General features: G+C 40.2%; 1 protein-coding gene and 1 long non-coding RNA gene across 3 annotated transcripts in view; one reads left to right on the top strand and one right to left on the bottom strand.

The window, feature by feature from the left end:
• Nucleotides 1-14300, bottom strand: part of LOC120738736 — a 21650-nt gene extending 7350 nt beyond the window's left edge. The window contains exon 1 of the long non-coding RNA XR_005697046.1: nt 14181-14300. This is a non-coding gene — a long non-coding RNA (uncharacterized LOC120738736). The remainder of the gene's footprint in view (nt 1-14180) is intronic.
• Nucleotides 598-21036, top strand: kita (KIT proto-oncogene, receptor tyrosine kinase a). Of its 2 annotated transcripts, none has more exons than XM_040040159.1 (21): nt 598-927; nt 3722-3973; nt 5044-5328; nt 5423-5562; nt 5991-6162; nt 7466-7649; nt 8618-8733; nt 8965-9079; nt 10747-10931; nt 12285-12391; nt 12537-12651; nt 13204-13308; nt 13678-13788; nt 13895-14036; nt 14201-14295; nt 14402-14532; nt 15242-15364; nt 16495-16606; nt 16700-16799; nt 17057-17162; nt 18233-21036. In XM_040040159.1, the coding sequence occupies exons 1-21, from the start codon at nt 864-866 to the stop codon at nt 18413-18415; spliced, it is 2943 nt and encodes a 980-aa protein (XP_039896093.1). In that variant the 5' UTR covers nt 598-863; the 3' UTR covers nt 18416-21036. The 2 variants fall into 2 exon arrangements, with proteins under 2 accessions (XP_039896093.1, XP_039896092.1); XM_040040158.1 differs by having other exon boundaries at nt 5970-6162.

Below are 21036 nucleotides of genomic sequence, written 5' to 3'. Positions count from 1 at the left end.
AGAAAGAGAGGGGGGGGGGGGAGTTTCACAGGGCTAGTCATATCTGTTCTTAGGAGGAGGGAGTTGTCTGGTGAAAAAACATGTAAAGTAATAAAGCCGTGGGAAAAATGACCAATGCTAGTGTGATTAAAGCTGAAATGGATGCTAGTGGTGTGCAGTCACTTGGTTAGACTTCTTATCTGATAAAAACAAAAGCCACAAAAAATGCACATCTATCGATCTGACTTCCACTCATACGTAAAAGGTTAAAAAAAAAAGTGAAATTATCTGAAGCATGTGCATGCGGGCTACATCAGCGATAACATCATCTACAGCATATGCCATCTTGCATATATCCTTGTCTTGATCTGTCAGTCTCTCTCTGAGTTCAGTGTGTGCGTGTTTGTGTGTGTGTGTGTGTGTGTGTGTGTGTGTGTGTGTGTGTGTGTGTGTGTGTGTGTGTGTGTGTGTGTGTAGGTGTGTGTGTGTGTGTGTGTAGGTGTGTGTGTGTGTGTGTGTGTGTGTGTGTGCTGGGAAGCACACTGCAGGTCACAAACACCTCCCTCTTTCACTGTATCGTGTGAGTAATAGGCTCCACCACTGGCTCCTATAAACATGTTGTTGACGCCACAGCCAGTCAGAGATACCTGGTCGGCCTGCTCCGTCCCCTCTGGCGCTCCCCAGGAGAACAGTATGTTTGCAGATTGGCGACGGCTGCTGCTGTTGCGAGATGAACTGAGCATCTGTGCCTTTAAAGACTTCTAAGTGCGCCTCTATCAGAGCCCACGGTCAACTGCCCACAACTCCGACGCGCTAGGCGAGCAGACAAGAGCTACCTTACTCATATAAAGGCATTGGCTCACCTTCACAGGTAGACCCATGGAATGATAACTATGGAATACCACTGGATACTTCTCTCTGTGTTTTTACAGCTAACCTTCCATCCAGGTAAGACTGAGCCTTTACACTTGACGCGCCAGTTTACGCAGACAACTGTTGCTTTTCAATTTTGAACAAAGAAAGGGTTTCTGTTTTAATGCTTGCTATTTTGCAGCCCAGTGTGATAAAGATAATCTACGTATAACGAACCGTACCGCTGCACTTGCCTCCCATCGCGATTTTTCCGTACTTCTCTTTGTTCTATGAAGTAGTCAGATCTGAAGGGTGCTGAATAAGACAACCCGAAGTCAAAGAAACCTAATGAGGAAAGTGGATACTAATGCGGACGATCTGGGCGCTGGAGCTACTTTAATATTTTATGTTATACTGGGAAAACAGGGCGCTATTTTTAAAAAAAAGTAATCAAAACGATAAAGTGTTGAACAATGTGCAAGAGTGAGCTTCAAAGAGACTTCTTGATCATTTTGTGCACGATGAAGCCGTTTTTTGGGTTTTTTTCCTGGAGCTGCACATAACCGTCAGTATGAAAATTTATTGGCGTCTCTTGATTCACAGGAAGTATGCAAAACGTCTGTCGAAAGCAGGACTGCATTCACATGTAATTTCTCACTTTTTTTTAAGATAAATATTGTCACATGTGTGACTTTTAACACTGAGCAATGTAAAACGTTTCGCCTGCGCTCCGGGTTGGTTGGTTGTGTTTTGATCTGAGGATGAATATCAAAAACACATTGCAACTGTTACGACTTGGCATCATCTTCAGAGTCCAGCCGAATAGGTCAATCGTCTATAAACAGCTAATGATATATTTACTGCCTTTTAAAAATACTCAGTGTCAGTTTTTTTAATTTCACGATTCAATTTTTTGGTCGCTTTAAGTGGGTTGATGTGCAGCCTGTCATTTTTTAAATTAGATTTGGGTTGTTGTTTTTTTTTAATCTTGTTAGGAAACAGAGTTTGGGATTTTCCCAGAGCTATCTCTATGGAAATTTATGAAAAACCGACATGCATGCATGGCCATTGGCCATGCATGTTTATAAAAGCGGTGAACCGCGAGTGTTGCTGTTTAACTTTGCGCTCCTTTGTGCACATGGTGCGTCTACGGAGCTTCTTCCAGCTCAGGGCGGCATCAGGTGGACTTCCATCTGACCGACAGCTTGGCAGCATATAATGCGCCCATAGGGGACGGTTGATGTTCACGACATTTTCACCAGGGGCTTCGAATAACTGCCACATTTCCAGCGAGCGCGCACAAGCTTACCTGGCATATGACGCAATACGGCACGCCATGAAGTTTGCCTTTAGCCCGCTTACGCACAGTGTGGACCTAATTAAGTTTTACCATGTTTGTTCTGCATTTGGTGGATATAATAAATCAGATCAACTAAATAAACGCTATGAAGATTCAGTTAGGCTTAATATACATCGCATGCAAATTAATCTCCTTCTTTTATACTGATATCCAAATGTTCACGTTTTAATATCCCAAACTCAGGGCAATGTTGGTATTATTTACAGTCTCTTAACAGGGTGTATTTGTATACTGATACCCTGCTATTCCTGAAATTATGTTATGTTATTTCATCATTTAAGATAAATGTTTTCTTGCTACACATCCTTCTTACAATAGTGTCTTTCTTCATGACTTGTTAGTGCCAGACTGGCTCTCTGAACAGTGTTTATTCATTTATATATTTTATCCAAGTATGAATTAAAAGGATGGAAAGAGCACATCTATTCACATAAAAACCTTGTTGTTCATTCCTGTTGTACTGCTGCTGCAACCACAGTCCTATAGTGTTTATCACAAGTGGCTTCAATAAAGACAGTGATGTTTTCTCAGGGAACAAAAACATTACTCGAGCAACTCAGTCTTTCCCCACCTGTTTTCAGTTGGTGCAGCAGATTAAGACTCTGGGTTACACCCCCACCCCTTTAAATACAGACCATGCTACAGGCATTTGTTTTATTTTATACCATGACTGGTAAAAAGCACATATTAAGTATTGAGTGTTTTCTCATATGGCACATTTTTCACCACCAGTCTGCTTTATAATGCCAGTCGAAAAGCATTTCTTTTAACTATCATAGAACAGTTTACATATTCTGAAGCTGTTTTACTTACACCGCTGATGCAGATAAATGTTTTGCAAAGTCATTTCCAGCTTGAGGGTCTGGATCCATCAGAGAACCCTATTATTAATTTAAGGGGTGCATAATTGCTTTTTGTTTTTGTTTTTTTAAGTTAATCAATAAATTGATTGATTTCATTTTTTCTTGTGAAAATCTTTCTTTTTGGTCTCCTAGCATCTTTCAATAACAATCAGACATTGATTGACAAGCAACTTTTTGGCAAAACATCTGGTTTTGTGGAGCTACATCCTGAGTACAGAAGCCATGAGTACAATTCATGTTGTTTCAAGAAGTCACAAGTCATAAATGTTGAGAGCAAATAAATATACTGAAGAAGTTTTACACATAAAGTTCGTGTCACTGTTGGTCAATTTGTGAATGATGGCCAGTATAAATCTTTTGTTTAGAAATTTGATGTGGGCTACCCTTATGTTTAACTTTACATCAGAGATTTTATCCCTAAGCTTTCATGATGCATGGGAGGCTTGTGGGGCCATATAAGTGGAAACAGCTTGATTTCACAGTGCTGAAAACATTTTACTGCTGTACAATAGCTTAGGTCAAGTAAAAACAAAACAAATCTCCAAATGGATAAACTGTAGGGCCTTAAGTTCAAATGAAGGCTTAAGAAATATAGCCTTGATTTTGCACTTTCTTGCATTTTCATACCCGTGGCATTCATTTAAATACATTCTTTTTCCCATTCAAGGTGATACAAAGCCCACTATCACCCCTGCCAGACCCCACATCGTCATCCAGCTCAACGAACCCTTCAAACTACATTGCCAGGGTGAAAACAGGATACAGTGGAAGCGGGAGAGGTCAAAGCTGCTGGCAGCAAACGACATCGATGGGATGTTGACATATTCAATTAAGAAGGCTCTGCCTACTCACATGGGTCGCTATATCTGCCAGGAGGAGGGTTCCAAGGAACAAGCCTCCATCTACGTCTATGTGAAAGGTACCTAAATGTTTCTTGGTGATTAAACCCTTTCGAGACTGTGTGGTAATTTTGTGAGAGAGAAAGAGAAAGGAGCGTGTACGCAGGCTGCAGGGAAAAGTAGACAAAATCTATGTGTGTGGGTGTATTAGCAGAAGAAGGTGTTTGTGACTTTGCCCTGGACAGGTACAGTAGCTACCAGAGCTATTTATTGAGTGTATGACTGAGTTTTACTGTATTTCTTCTTCTACATGACCCAATATCCCCTTGGCCCAAAGCCATCACTGCTGGCTTCTATCATGTGCTGATCATTCACTCCACAATCCGTTCATCTACCTTTGAGGCAACAAGCAGGAAGTGCTTAGCAGATGATATTTAGAAATATTGAGAAGTAATTTGTTTGGTAATCATTTAAATCGTGTTGGAAGATCATCCTGTTTTCTCGTTAAGGAACTTATTCAAAAGGAATATCTACAGATTGATAATCTTTCACATGTTAGTCCTGGTTGTTGGTTGTTTTGGCAACAATTATGGTTCCCATGGTAATAGCAGTGTGACTTAAGACTACAGATCCCAGATTTCACAGGGCACAAACAGCACAAAGTTAAGTCTGAGTTAAGTAGCAACAGTTTCTAGTTTATATTATCAATTACCTCAAACATCTGAGATGAGCCTTCCCCAGCAAGACAATTAACTGCAGAAATTAGTTGGAGATGCAAAGCCATTGACCCAGCCTAGAAAGTCCTCAGTCCCAGTCTGATAAAGCATCTGCAGAATCTATCAGAGCAAACCAATCAATCGAGTCAGCATCTCACAGTACTCAGCGGGTCCACTGAAATCAAAAGAGGACTTATTTTATTTGTATCAGAGCTGTTTCATGGTTGAATTTGGAGATTATTAGGAACATAGCTTTAATAATGTGAAACAGAAAAGACTGTCACAGCAAAGTACATTGTTCCTCGTATATAAAGGAACTGGATATCCAGCATTACATCCCCATTATTGTAATAAAAAGTTCAAATACCCATATACTGTTACCCTGCTTTCATGCTACCTTTGCAATTTCTTTTATTTATTTATTTTTTTGCCAGATCCTGGAAATCCCTTCAGAAAACTAAAGGTGTATAGATATGTTACTCGTGAGGGAGAAAATGCTTCCTTCCCTTGCCTGGCAACTGATCCAGATCTGGAGAATATGCACCTGGAAACATGCTCCAGTAAAACTCTGCCCCCTGGTCTCCAGTTCTCCGTCAGCCTGGAGCATGGCATTTACATGCACAACACACAAAAGGCCTACGAAGGTTGCTATGTGTGTGCAGGAAGACTCCATGGAAAGGATGTCAGATCAGGCCAATTCTTCCTGAGTGTTGTACCAGGTAAAATAGTGTGGGTGTGCAGCATATGTACATTTTTCGATTTGGCTAAAATCAACCAAAGGAATGACATCACATGCGGTTTGTTTTATTGCAGTACCCACTGCGCCTCCTGTAGTTGAGCTCCAACCATCCACAAGAGTGATTCTGACCCGAGGTGAGAGATTCTCCCTCACCTGCAACACCAGTAATGCCAATAGAGAAATCAACATCACGTGGGTCACCCCACCTGGCTCGGTGAGAACCTTCTGCCTTTGTCTTTGCTGTGTGCTTTGCCGTCAGTGAAAGATTTAACTGCTTCCCTTTTTGAGTTGCCTTAAAATTCTGCATTTGTTGCCATTCCAAATGAGCTGCTACAATTCGGTGCTCCAAAATGAAAATAATTCAAAGGAAATTAATTCAAGTCCCTTATAATATTGGCGAATCTTTCACTGGTAGCACAGCCTCGTCCTTGCGTCTTCCTGTTGCCTGTCTTTAAAAAGTCCACAATGTCTAAGCTTCAGGTATGCCTTGCAGTGTACCTTGTGGGCTACCATAGGTGTGTGTGCTTGCATGCAGGTGGTTGTGTGCATGTGGTAGTTTGTGCTTGGTGAGCATAGACATGCAGACAGGGTTAATCTCTAGAGATCTCTGGGCGTTGACAGGGTGCCGTCTGGTATCCACAGCAACCAGCAAAGGTTGGCAGTTCTTCAGAATCCCTGATGGAAAAATTTGCCAATAGCCACAGAACGACGCTGCAAATCGATGCAGTACGGCCACAGGATGCTGGGAGTTACATATGTGAAGTTAGGAATGGAAAAGGGGTCAGCAGCAAGTCGGTGTGGCTCGATGTATATGGTGAGTAAGTGATGTAATTTTGTTTTTTGCATTTAAAGCTGGACATGAACTTAATTGTTATGGAATTCAACTGTCCAATCTCAACAATTTTGTTGCCACTCACAGATGGATATAAAAACACATTTGGATTCTTGTTTTTGAGTTTTTGTGAATTATTCTCCTCAAACATTTGCTGCATCATTAAATTTTCAGTGTTTTAAATGAGTTAAAGGGAACCCAATACACTGATTTCCAACGGTATCAGTATTTTTTGATTCCACCAATGAAGCTTTGTATGATTCATGCTTTTAAAAAATCGTTTTCTTCTGATTGCCTCTCACAAACAAAATATGTGAACATCAGGTAGGTGTTTCTACACTCACATCCAAAGCTGAACACCTTATATGACCATATTAAGCATGTTCTCTCTCATTAATGTCATGGGGCGATCGTGGCTCAAGAGTTGGCAGTTTGTCTTGTCATCAGAAGGTTGCTGGTTCGAGCCCCGGCTCCGACAGTCTCTGTCGTTGTGTCCTTGGGCAAGACACTTCACCCGTTGCCTACTGGTGGTGGTCAGAGGGCCTGGTGGCGCCAGTGTCTGGCAGCCTTGCCTCTGTCACTGCGCTCCAGGGCAGCAAAAACAAATACAGCCCATTTACCATATAGAGTCAAGAATAAGAACAAAACTGACTAATGTTGAGCTTTTTGCTCATTGATAATACTTAAACATACCTTGTTTGAAACTTTACCAGTGTTTTATATAAGCATCCACCATTGCAGCAGAACAGATATGACTAAAACAAAAAGGAAGAGCATAACAGTTAAATGAGAAGATATATTTCACTGTGATTATTAGACATTAACTAGACTGAACTACATGTAACCCACTGTACAAGAAGTTAAGGGAACAAAATAGCATTCATTCTGTACTATCACTTCCACTTTCTTTAAAGACGTTAATGCATCTGGCACTAGTATTGTGTATATCATGAACTCTCATGGACCATCACCACTTAGAGTCACATTTTATGGTGACAACAAAATAACTTAATATTCCTGAAACAGTCACTGATTATCTGGCATGTGATAATAATAATATACGTAAGTAACATCATGCCCCAAATGACAGACCAAATCAGTCAGAGCATACAGTATATAGTGGTACATTTTCTCCCAACTCCTGATGAGATCTATTTTCAGTATTTAATTTTATCCTAACCCTTTGGAGTGCATGTGTTGGATGAGAACAGCACTAGTTAGATAATTCAGACTTTGGTGCATTAATCTACAAATTTGACAACAATTTAATTTTCTTATTTTTCAGAAAGAGGATTCATCGACTTAATGCCCACAAACAGCAGCATCTTTCATGTCCGCTCCGGCGAGAGTTTGTCCCTGAAAGTTCGAATAGTGGCTTATCCAAAGCCACACATCTCCTGGAGCTTTAAAGGCCACGAGCTGAGAAACACAACTGACCATGTGATCACCACACACAGTGATGAATACAGGTGTGACAGCACACAAGCACACACTTGCTTTGTTTTATTTAAGTGTTGGAAAGATGGAAACATCACATTCAGCCAGGTTTATTTTAGGTGAATCTCTGGTTTAGCTGCAGGTCATAGTCCCTTTAAATATACAGTTGAAACAGTGCCCTGGGGTTTATTGTGAAACAGGAGCTGTCAGACTGTGAATGACTGTCTTGAGAAATAAAACCATGATATATCTGGAGTGTAACCTACATGCTGCAGATAGAAATGTGTATTCTGATGTAATCCTGCGTGCCTCCCACCCTCAATATTACTGTCAGGAGATATGGCATTGTGAAATATGTTGAAAAATTCTGCAACAGCAAAAAAGATAATAAGAGTATATCCTGTAGGGTGAACAGCTTTTAAAATACTTATTTTTGGCAAAGAAGATATGTTTTTATTACTACACTTTTTTATGTCTCAATGATCATTAGAATTGAACTTCATTTGGGTAATGCTTCATTACAACAGGAAGAAGACGCCCAGACTAGTTTCAAGATGTTTGCTGAGACTTGTTCCTAATAAAACCCTGATGCAACCTTTAAGCCTGACTTTAATATAACTCGTAAATATCCATTGATACAATTGATACCGATAACTAGAAAAAACTTCACCAGATGAACAGAATCAACTTTTGGGGGTTTATTACTACAGTGGCCACAACAGTGAATAGATGCAAATAAAGACTGAAAAGACTTAATACTTGTCTAATAATATTTTTCACATGCATACTGCAGATGCACATGAAAGAGCAGAAAACAAAGAAAAGATGGTTACAATATAAAATGCAAATATCTGAACATTTTATGTTCTCTCTCACAGGGTGGCTAAATGAGAATCAGCTCTTTCCTGTTTTGGAACAATTAGAGCTTGAATGAAATACTGTGATATTTGAAGCTTAAAAATCAACAAATGCACTAATAAAATAATTATTTTATGTTTAGTTACATCAGTGAGCTGAGGCTAGTGCGGCTGAAAATGTTAGAGGGTGGAGTTTACACCTTTCAAGCCTCCAATGGTGATGCTTCAGCAAATCAGACATTCACCGTCTTTGTGATCAGTAAGTTGTTTTCACATTTTTTTTTGAAAGGTTTCATATTCCCTTAAGCCATGAGATGAATTTCATGACCCACCCATAGTGTATTTTACACTTACTTTGTGTGGAATGAAGTCCAGCTCTCCACCCTCACCACGCCTTGCAAATATACCTTGCTAATGCTTAAACCAATATTTTTCCTCTGGTTCGTTGTTACATACCTAACACATTGTGACATTAACTTGTGTTTATCAGGTAAACCAGAAATTGTATCGATTGACAGCCCAGTGAATGGACAGGTGCGCTGTGTGGCTGAGGGGTTCCCTGCTCCCCAGATCACCTGGTACTACTGTGAGCATCCATATGGCAGGTGAGATTTTTAAAGCTCTAAAATCCTTTCTATTTACTGACTACTACTTACTGTTACCAACATGTCAAAATATTTTTTTAAAGGGTTGTGACTTCTCGTAAGATGTTTCTGTTTGTCTTGCTTTTCTCAATGTTTTTGTGGACGGGGCTGCATCTTGAAATGTCATGTCATACATTCCTGCACCAAGTTTAGCAATGACAGCTGCTGGGGCACTGCAAACATATATGACCAAACAATGGCCTTCAAAGCCCCTGATTAAGTGTTGAGCAACATTTTTTCCCAAAAATAATATAGCTAGAGAGTTTCAGTTATTATGCTGACTGATGTGATTTCGTAAGGCTTTAAACATTTCAGTTTGCAAAAATGAAAAAATGGATGTGGTCCCTCAAGGGAAAACTACACATTTTCATTGTGATAAATACAAAATAACTGCTCAATTTGTAACACAGCTGAAAGTAAAATAATAATTAGCAGAGGCAGAGTGCAATGGTATGTGCTGCACTTTAGAACTCCAGCCTAAAGTAATTATACTGGTTGGAAACTCATATTAGCCAGATCGGTCATCTGTCTCATAAACTGACTAAACAAAGGAAAACCTGCCAAACCAAAATCAATAGCAGCTCTGTAATTTGTATCCAACAAACAAAATTCTCTAATGTTATCCAATTATTAGATTTATGTCTGCAAAAAAAAAGTCTCATGGCTTTAGCAAGGCAATGAGGCATGCATGCATCTGTGAATTTAACAAAATACTTTCCAGAAAATCTTTCTAAATACAACATTTTCATTTTGCATTTCGGAGAATTCTTCTTGGTTTACTGCGTATTTTAGCACTGTGTTTGCACACAACACTAACCATTTATTTATTTGGAGTTTTATCTCCATATTCAACCTTTAACATGACTGAAATGAAGTGCATGTCAAGGGTCCTAAAGGTCACACTAAAGACACATTGGAAAGAGTCAGGAATGATGATGATGGTGGAATGTGAGATTGAGGGATTTGACTGGGCTGACCTGTGATTGGTTGACTGTGATAAGATGACCCTCCCATGTGACAGGGGATTGAGAAGTATTGATTTGTGATTGGTTGGTACTACAAGTGGACAGGGTTCATCTTGTGTCAAACATAAAGTGTGCTGAAGGAGGAGCCCTGGGTTGCTGTAGCAATACCAATCCAAAGCAGCTGGGTCAATGAATCACTGCTGATAATCCAAACTTTAGCCAGTCATTTTTTTAAAAAAAATTGTAGTCAAATCCACTTAACGCTCACTACATGCACAATCATTAAAGGCATGTAAGGCATTTATATCCAAGTAGAAAGTAACCTGATCTAAGTCAGCCTATCACCAGAGAGCACTTAAATAACTGCTACTCTTATTAGTACAGTACCGTCAAAGGTTAATTACAAATATTTCATCTTTGGTTCATGAGCACAAAAAGACATCACAAAAGGTGAAACTAACAGCTGCTGTTGTACTAAAATAGAAATGCATGCTTCTGTGGTTCTGCATATTGTAAAGTTAGGTTATTTGAAAGGGTTTTATAGCCTCAGGAAAGTAATCTTTCAGAGACATACAGAAGAGATTCCAGACAACAGACAACCGTTGGAAATCTAGATGATCCCATCAACTCTTTTGTCAACAGTATATAATCTTCTGCCTTCAGGTGCTCCCAGCAGGTAAATTCCACCCAGGAGGAGCTCAATGTCATCACCATCACACTGTTCAGTCCCATGTTCGGGAAGACAGAGGTGGAGAGTCGGGTGAACATCAGCAGAGCACGGTTCAATACTCTGGAATGTGTGGCTACAGTGGAGGGAGAGCAAGCCTACATACTTTACTCTATTAGTGGTGAGTTGAATTCACGGATATACATCCAGTCATACATAAGCAGCACAGGTAGTCTAAATAGGGGTTGTGGAATTAAAGGAGGCGTTGACGTCTGTCAGTTCACATGTTTTGCTGCTGAAGTGATGCATTCCTCTCCATGCTTTCTTCGTAATATTATAGGACAACAATAGAGGACATAGGTGTAAGAATTTATTTACTTTTTGGAACACAAAAAAATTACTGATCTGGCAAACTCTGTCTGTGACTCCATGCACTAAGTTATCTAAGCAGGTCTTCCCCTCAGTGAACGCCACTGAGGGGAAGGATAATTCCTCAGCAAAATATTTACTGAAAACATGACTTTGGCAGGGATTAACCCATAAATGAAGTCCTACTACTAGATGTTGTTCGTCTATGATCTGTTAGGTAAACATTGGTGAAAAGATACCACCGACATGATTGGCTCAGATAGCATTTGGTTAGTCCATTGTTTACTTCATGACCCCAAAACCACTTTTTTGTAACGGCCTCCCCATCTGTTCTGCAGTGTCCTCAAAGTAGTCTGAGTCTGAGCTGAGTTGTCCCCAAATGAGCCTGGAGGACTGGGTTTATGCAAGACACAGGGGCTAACTGTGGCTCCAGCGGGTATGTGGGCGAGCATTATGAGGAAGACGAGTGTTTGTGGCCAGACAGGACAGGCCTTTGGGAGTGTGTGCCCAGGATTTTTCTGCTTTACAGAGTAACAGCGGACCAGACGGAGGCGCTGAGACTGTGGAGCACAGTAGGAGTCCTGGCGATGCCGGGCATTGTGGGGCTGTGGGAGGCTCGGAGGTGTCAGTGAGCTGCAGCAGAGAACACGCAGAGCTTTAGAAACCACTGACAGGTTTACAGGGGATTAGTTCCTGCAGACTCTGCATTCTCAGATTTGAAGTGGAGAGAAAGCTTCTTATCGCTAAAGAGCTTATTACACCCCACTGTACAGAGGAGCAAAACAATAAGGCATCACAATGAGCCAGACACAAAGGAACAGAACACTGATTACTTCTAATTATTCCCAGCACAGCTGTAAAAAATAAGGACAACATTGTGGCTTAAAAAAAACAAACTAAAAACAAGGGGAATTTAAGCAATTAGTAAAACAAAGTGCATAATTTTTTAAACAAAGAATAAAAGCACAGAACTCCACAGTATGTATACTTGTATAATTGGATTAGTTTGTGGTTATTTGATCAAAGTGGGCTTCACTGTGACTTAGACTTCTCTGTCTTACCTTAATGCCTCCTTGTCAATGTCGTTTAGAATGTAAACATGACAAACCTTGAAAAGATTCCCCGATTGGCTCTATCAAACATTACTGTTTCTGTCTCTCTGCAGAGAAAAGAGTTCCACATGACCTGTTCACCCCTCTGCTAATTGGCTCCATTTCAGCAGCAGGCATCCTCTGCCTCATCCTTATCATGCTGTTCTACAAGTACATGCAGGTAAGAAAGCACTGTACTCTTCCTGCATGCCCCACCCTCTTTGATTACATTTATAAACAAGTGAATAGAAAGACCAGAGAGATGCCACGTGTAATTAATGCATGAATTGTATTTTGATATCTCCGTGTCTTATTGTTCACACTAGAAACCCAAATATCAGATTCAGTGGAAAGTTATCGGAAATGACTATGTGGACATTGACCCCACCCAGCTACCGTACGATGACCAGTGGGAGTTTCCGCGAAACAACTTGCGCTTTGGTGAGCATCCGGAACCTATTTACCAAAATCTGTACTGTGTTCTGTATCTAGCCTCCCGTAATTACATTAATCCATAATTTCTGACACACTGCAGCCCTAAAATTTATGTTCTGGGTGCCATGTCTTAGGTGTAAGTAGGGAGCAGGATGATATGAAGATAAATGGGGGCTTGTATCTGTAATAAAGCCTAACAGTCCAGTGGGTATGACATCATCGTTGCTACCCTCAGGCTAGTTCCCATTGATTGACAGCCACTCTGGTTTCTGTGTATGGACACAGCATTAGGGGCTTAGCCATGTCTGTGGTCTTTATTTACTAACCAGTTCCACAGTTCATTAATGATGAAACCCCACTCCCTCACTGCAAACACAATATTGTTGACATATTCTGGGTGTTTTCAACAAACCTTAAACAGGATCCTGCATGTCCTGGTGCCTAGGTACACAGCCTGGGGGTTAAAACTGGTGTCCTAGGAACACTACCATGGAACTTGTTTGTTGGAGAAAAAACAGGATGGGGATTAACAGTTTTGTTTCTGTCTCCATTTTTTAGGGAAGACTCTGGGATCTGGTGCATTTGGAAAAGTGGTGGAAGCCACTGCATATGGACTCTCCAAAGCAGATTCAGTCATGACTGTGGCTGTGAAAATGCTCAAATGTAAGTGCTGTCAACACACATGCAAATGAAGTGGGATTAGCACTGTGTAGCTGTTTTGACTATGTGAGAAATGTGCACAGTAGCTTCACGCTGTCCAGAAATTCTGATGAAAACATAATTTGCCTGCAGATGCCTGTAAACAGAGTCATTACGTGGATATTTTTTGGTGGTTTGCACGCTATGCTATATAGCTATATTAAAACATTTCAACAGAGCTCTTTTATTTCATTTAGCTCTCAACAATTATGTATTTTAAGCTAGCAAATACCAGATCACGATACGCAAGCACTGCTTAACATGAGTTTGGCTACAGTGTACCCTTAATATTTCAGTGAATAATGAGTGCATTGCATATTTTTCTTTCCACAGCTAGCGCTCATGCCACAGAGAAAGAAGCACTAATGTCAGAGCTGAAAGTCCTCAGTTACTTGGGAAACCACATTAATATTGTCAACCTACTGGGAGCCTGCACAGTTGGAGGTGAGGCAACCATTTTCGCTTGCGTTATTGTTTATGACTGGAATAAAGTTGTAAACTTCATAAATTGCTGCAACTTTTGAGGAGATTTATTTTCACTGTCCTGCAGGTCCTACCCTGGTGATCACAGAGTACTGCTGTTTTGGAGATCTGCTCAACTTTCTACGCAGAAAGAGAGACTTGTGCATCTGCTTTAAGCTTGAGGACGATTACTACAACCGCAACGTCATGCAGCAGAGAGTCACAGATGGGTCAGGTTCTTTTTTATCTTTAAAAAGTGATTTATTGTCCTGTGGAAAAGACAGAACTAGTATTTACTATCCAGAACGTGCGTAGGAGGAAGTTATTTGGACAGCAGCATGCTTATGTGTGGCTGTATTCAGCTGAGACCAGACTGCTCCTTTCCTCTTCACAGTGACAGCTTGAACAGCTACATGACCATGAAGCCTTCTGTTGCTGGCAACGCACCGGTCAGCTCATCCTCTGAGAAGAGAAACTCGCTACGCAAAGGCAAGCCGGCCAGCCATTCATCAAATTTCTCCTATCTTTATTAGCACGCCAAGGTGGTTACATCATCACATTGGAAAAATCATCTTCATTTTGTTTGTCTTCTCAGGTGGTCCTTACGTTGAAGCAGACACGGAGAATGAGATGTTTGCTGATGACGGTTTGTCTCTGGACACCGAAGATCTCCTCAGTTTCTCATACCAAGTTGCCAAAGGCATGGAGTTCTTAGCCTCGAAAAATGTGAGCAACCACTTGAATGTCATTTTTTAATGGCAGTCCATATAAAGCAGCAAAATACATATGTTCTGATTTTTTCACTCACAGTGAAAAAATTTGGTGTCCTTCCAGAACATTCTAGGGAGGTTTTTACTCTTAAATTTCTGTACACCTTTAACATTATCATTACCACCCCACATTCTGTCCTTTTGAGCTAATGCTATAGGGTTATATTGCTTGCATAAGATCAGTATTTCTTGTCCATTTTCCTCATAACTGTGCTGCAGGTTTTGATGTCCAGTCATGACAATATTAGGCTGGACACAAACGGCAGTCCACATTTGTTTCACTATTTATTTTCTACCATGTATAAAATGCATTTTCTTTACATGGACTACCAAATTAGATTTGTGGATAAAACTCTGATGCCTGATAATCTGACCTTTTTAACGCGGCGCATGGATCATGTTTCCACAGCTAGTAAACAGATCCAAAATGGATGTTGAAGCAAGCTGCTGAAAAATTCATTGGTTGTGGAGGCAATGATACTGAGGCCAGTGTTCTCATGTATCAGTGTCAGTGGTTGTATGTTACAGACCCAAGTGCGGAAGCTCAGTAGCAAAGAGCATTCAAAAAAAGCACCTCATTCATGACTATGTGATTAACTGTTAATGTATGTAACATGTATCATGTATCACTGGATTGTATAAGTAATGATGCATTTGTTTTTCAGTGTATTCACAGAGACCTGGCTGCCAGAAATATCCTACTGACTGAAGGAAGAGTGGCCAAAATCTGTGATTTTGGCCTCGCCCGAGACATCACCACAGATTCTAATTATGTCGTCAAAGGCAATGTAAGTCTGCACTAGCTGCAGGACACACAGGGATATAATATTAGAGGCGTGATAAATCTTTAGTATCATTAGTTTGGAGTAGGATAAGACTGTTTGATAGGTTTGGAGGTCATCCGCTTAATTCATCACCATTCAGACCTACTATAAAAATGAATTCCTTCCTTATGACCTATTCTAGTTCACTAGAAAGTGAGATTTAGTTTAAATGATGCTTCATTTGAATTCACTAGCAAAACTTTCACGTGCTAGAAAATAACTAGCAGGAAAGTCTAAATTTAAGATTTCACAAGAATCAAAATCATCAACAGTGTCACAAGGAAAGATTTGGACTTTATAAGTGATTATTTGAACAAGATTTTTGCTTGTTTGTTTGTTTGTTGATTTTAGCCAGCTTGCTAGTATGAACTCTACTCTTGTAATGGATTCGCAGGAACATGGTACAGACAAATCCGGAAAACTGGAAGCTTTTGTTTGTGTGGTTCTCAAATTGTAAATCCAGAGGTTCATTTGCCTTGCCACACTTCCTGATATGTAAATTCAGGAGTTATCTAACGTACCTGTTTATAAGACGAGCTTTTGTGAACACAGTAGCTTACATGTATTTTTCCCAAACCAGTGTAGGTACCTGATCTTATCTGTCTATGGAGAACCTGTACTGTATTTAATTTACATTTTATAGAAGAATCTCTTTGTGATAAAGTTTTCTTTTAGCATATTACATTTTTTCCTTGTTTCAACAGTGGCCTCAGTTGTTCTGTATCCCTCAGGTGCTAGACAGCTGCAAACACAGTACTTTATTAAAAAGAAAGAACTTTAACACTTACATCTCTTATGCAAGTAGTCTTATTTCTGACTGACCTCTATCCCAAATTTATTTCTCTATGCATGACAGCCAATAAACTGATTGTCAAATTTGTGAGGTATGAGCCTCACAAATTTGTGCCAAGCTCTGGGTGTTCTTTGGGACCCCAGGCAAATACCTTCTGCATACTTTGTCTAGGCTATTCATTTATCAACCCTCTGTTGCACATTTCCTGTCCCCAGCCACATAAAAAAAACATTTCCAGGAAAAGGTTTCATGTCACAATGTAATTTATTGCAAGTTGCCATTTACTCACTTTACCTTTCAGGCTCGTCTGCCAGTGAAATGGATGTCTCCAGAAAGTATCTTTGAGTGTGTTTACACATTCGAGAGTGACGTGTGGTCATATGGCATCTTGCTTTGGGAAATCTTCTCACTGGGTATGTCTCTCCATCCACTTTACGTGTGTTTGTCTGGCTATCTGTGTGTTTTCATAAGTGTGTAATGTAACTAAATATCTCGGCTGAACATAGGAAACAGTCCGTACCCTGGTATGCAGGTGGACGCCAAGTTCTACAAACTAATAAAAGAAGGATACAGAATGGATGCCCCAGAGTTTGCGCCCAGTGAAATGTGAGTTTTTGTTGAATTGAAATGTGGATCATCAAAAGGAGAGATTTAGTGAGACAGATGGAGGTGGCGTGACTAGGAAAGAGTGTAATGAGCAGGATATCAATAGCAGCTTTCTGTCTTCCTGTTGTGCTTGGCTTTTCACAAGAAAAACTAAAAATGAGGATGTGTTAAAACTTTCAGATGGAAGTGAGAACAGAAAACAATATACACAAAAGAAACAGGATGTAATAATTGTATGTTTGATTACTGCTGTGCAGGTATGAGATTATGAGGTGCTGCTGGGATGCTGACCCCTTCAACAGACCCCCGTTCAGGAAGGTCGTGGAAACGATTGAACAGCAGCTGTCAGATGCCACTAAGCGTGTAGGTTTCAACATTTGAGTGTTGTTTTCTTTTATTATCCAAGGCAACATTCCTGGAAAATAATGTACCCAGAATACCTCACAGACCGTGAGTTTAGCTTAGATAGACTTTTGTTCCAGTTGGTAGGGTTTATTAAAGGACAGGAAATTATTGTTAGACAAGCCTAGAAATAACAAGATATCATTTCATTTTTGGAATCATATTAAATATAATAAAAGCAGTGATTCATACCGTATTATCTTTTGTGTGACAGGACCACTTTAGCCAAAATAGGATTGTTATTACATTTGAAAATAATTTATATTTAGGAGTATGGCTTAATTTTGGATGGACCCAGGCCTTGCACATGTATACATGTGGAGCCTAATGTCTAAGAGAGAGTAACAGCACAAGCAGCAATCACTGACAAAAAACATGAGACCGAGCAAGTTAGAAATGGTAAATGGCCTGTATTTGTATAGCGCTTTACACTACATTCAGTCATCCACCCATTCACACGCTGGTGATGGCAAGCTACATTGTAGCCACAGCTGCCCTGGGGCGAGGCTGCCGGACACTGGCGCCACCGGGCTCTCTGATCACCATCAGTAGGCAAACATTGGGTTAGTATCTTGCCCAAGATATTTGGGAGGGCCTGGGATCAAACCACTGACTTTCTGGTTAGTGGCTGACCTGCTCTGCCACCTGAGCTACAGCCATCCTAGAAATAGCAAGAATGCTTGAAAAGGACACGATATGTTAGAGATGTGTTGTGAAGTCTCCTGCAGAGGCATTATATGATGAGTAATTGTGCATCCCGTATGAAAATTGTCAAGATAACAGAGCTGTAGAATTTTATTACAATGCTGTTGATGGTTGTTTAGGCTCTGCCTAAAACCTGGTTTTGATCTTGAGAAAAAAAAAAGAAAAAAGAAAAATAAGAAAGAATGAATAGGAAAACAACACAGCTAAAAGACAGAGTAATTGTGTAGATGAGACAACACTGATCACTGATATGTTTAAAGTTAAACACGCCAGTAACAGTATCAACCCTCACAGATTTTTGTTTCGCTCTTTCATCTTATCTTTAGATTTATCTGAACTTCAGCTCCATGCTTCCTATGATGCCTAGAGCAAGGGAGGAGCAGAGTTCTCAGAGCCCAGCGTCTCACCATCTCAACTCAGCCGGCAGTAACAACACTCCAACTCAGCCCTTACTAGTCCAACACGAGGTCTTCCTGGAGGGAACAATCCTCTCAGCCGAGTGGGTATAAGAACCCACCCGACCTGTCTGGCTGCCTCATAAAGTGCCTGTAATGATCCGCCACAAAACACCCAACCACTACACCTGCTCCTCAACCTGGTACCAGCAGCATTTTTTTGTCCTGTGTTGCAGAAGGAAGGCATTTATCTTTGCCACTGTTGTTGACGACTACGGGGAGAACAGTTGGACTAATGCTCCCCTGCTTCCAGGAAGGAACTGTTAAGGCACCAGGGAGAATTGAGGGACATCAAGCGTTACTCTAAAACTGTCATTATGTAAAACCATATTACACTGTAATCAGTTTTGTTTTGTTTTTCCAGTTAATTTTTTCCTTACACATTTCATACAGGTTGTTTTGGTGTTTTTATTTTTTTACCTCTTTTTGTTTCTTGCGTGTTTTCCGGGGCGTGGGGGGAGTGTCTCTTTTCTCTCTCCGATATATATATATATATATATATATATATATATATAGTAGTGCTGTCAGCATTAACCTTGCATTAACGGCATAACCCGCATTAACGTGACAAATCTCCGTTAGCGAGTTAGCGTGGGGCTGCGCAGCATCAATGCTTTAGCGCAGTTAGCTCGTTAGCGTGGTTTGCTTGTTAACGCGTTAGTGCTGTCCAGACCCACGCATGGGCCGATCTGCGCTAACTCGCTAACGGAGATTTAATTAATGCAGTTATGCCGTTAATGTCATTTTAACGAGATTAACACTGACAGCACTAAGATATACATATATATATACTTTTTGCATTTATGTGTTTTGTTATTGTTTGTTGTTTCCTTTCATGAAAATGTATGTAGCATTTTTATTTTTACTGTGGTTTGCTGTTGCAGCTGTTGGAGGAAAAAAGCACTCAAGGCACTTGAACTTCACATCATTCCACATACTAACTAATGCAGCTTTTACTTTTTTTTGATATCCTGTTCTGTTATCATCAGTATTATACCCATCTGTTTAGATCTATTTTACATGAAGGAGCTACTTTTCAGGGGCCAATTGAAAATGAGATGATAAGATTCTGGTGTATAAGCTATTAGACAGCATGTTATGCCATGCTTAGAGTCCGTAAGTGCTTCATGTTAGTTAGAACATATTTCTGCTTTTTTGTATGCTGGAGGTCATTTCCTAGACACTAAACACCTGTCTTTGCTGAACCATATTACCACATTACCATGACTTGGGGGGGCACTTATTCTTTACACACAGTTGTCTTCAGAGAGATGGTACGCTAGCTTTTCATTTATTCGACTTTTAACTGCTTAACTGTATATAGGTATAGGTAATAATGCTTTACGATGAGATGTTAGATCATTCTTTACAACAGAGACGATTCCTGAAGCCTTTAAGTCTTCATTTTAGTTTTCTTAGACAAGCAGGTCATTTTTGACAGATGCATTGCTGGAGTTCTCCTGTTAAGGGTGTAAATAGCTGTTAAGGTTGATATAGTTCCTCTCCTGCCACATCCAGTGTATGATATTTGTTTACAAGCATGAGACAGGTACTGCCATTTCTGCGCTGTGTTTTCTCTGTATTTCACCTTCTATCCCTTCACAAAGGACAAGGAAACAGAAAGGCAGTTGTTTTCACCCCATGCTAACGCTGTACTTCTGTATTGCAGTACAGTGGTTAAAGTCATATGAAATGCCATTAAGTGGATTGCAGTATTCCCTGAGGTGACAAGCAAGAGGAAAACACAGGGTCTTCCAGGCTCTAACTTCAGATATTGACACTGGGTACAGAATTCAGCGTGTCGGTCATCTCATTGTTCTCCGGCCAGTAGCTGGTTTCCCAGCAGTACCTCTCTTCTTTGTATCCAGCTGTTTCCTCCACCAGAAGCGGGACTTTCAGCACCTCTCAGCCAGTAGTCTGTATCAGTCCAGACCTTTATGAAACCCCCTCTTCCTTGTGGTGGATGTTATGAGGAGCACCCAGAAAGTGTCCTGTTTGAGTGTATGAACATGTGTGCTTTGTTCTATGCTTGTGTGTGTGTATGAGTGTTTGTGTTTGTGTGTGTGTGTGTGTGCGTGCGTGTGTGTGTGTGTCTGCATGTGTCTGTATGATTACTGTCAAGAGGTGCCACTACTAAAGAGTCATCAAGTCATTTAGGCTTCAAAAACCCCACAGTCTTACTGCTCTGTCTTTTTGTAAATATAAATGTGCATATATTTTAAAGTAACATTGCTTTTGAAGATGTTTATCTTATTGAGGATATGGTACAGAATTTTATTATGGTGTGTTTTATGTGCGCACAAACTTCCTACTGTAGATTCAACTTGAGAAATTGCTTCTGTCTGTGTTGCCACTGCAACTTTTCACTCTGGCTAATTTTAGCTAATTCATTATCTCAGCCAGTTTTGCCAGTTCACTTAGTAACTGCCAAAGCTGAACTGCTCCTTATGGTCATGTGTGATCATCACAAAGTCAATACAATTCTACAACCAGGAAGAAGATGTCTCAGAATAATAGAGAGATCAGTTGTAACTGCATTTCCCCCCTCTCATTTAAGAGCTTTTGGTTGCATTTTGCTGAATATTTATTAAAAGCTTTAGAGTTATTCTGTAAATTTGATGTGTTGTTATTACACGTGTCAGTGTAAATAAAATTTGTGTATATTGAATTCCCAA

This window comes from Simochromis diagramma, unplaced genomic scaffold, assembly GCF_900408965.1.
Source record: "Simochromis diagramma unplaced genomic scaffold, fSimDia1.1 OVJJ01000026.1, whole genome shotgun sequence".
In the NCBI taxonomy this organism is placed as follows: Eukaryota; Metazoa; Chordata; class Actinopteri; order Cichliformes; family Cichlidae; genus Simochromis; species Simochromis diagramma.
This window is presented reverse-complemented; position numbering and strand designations above follow the sequence as displayed.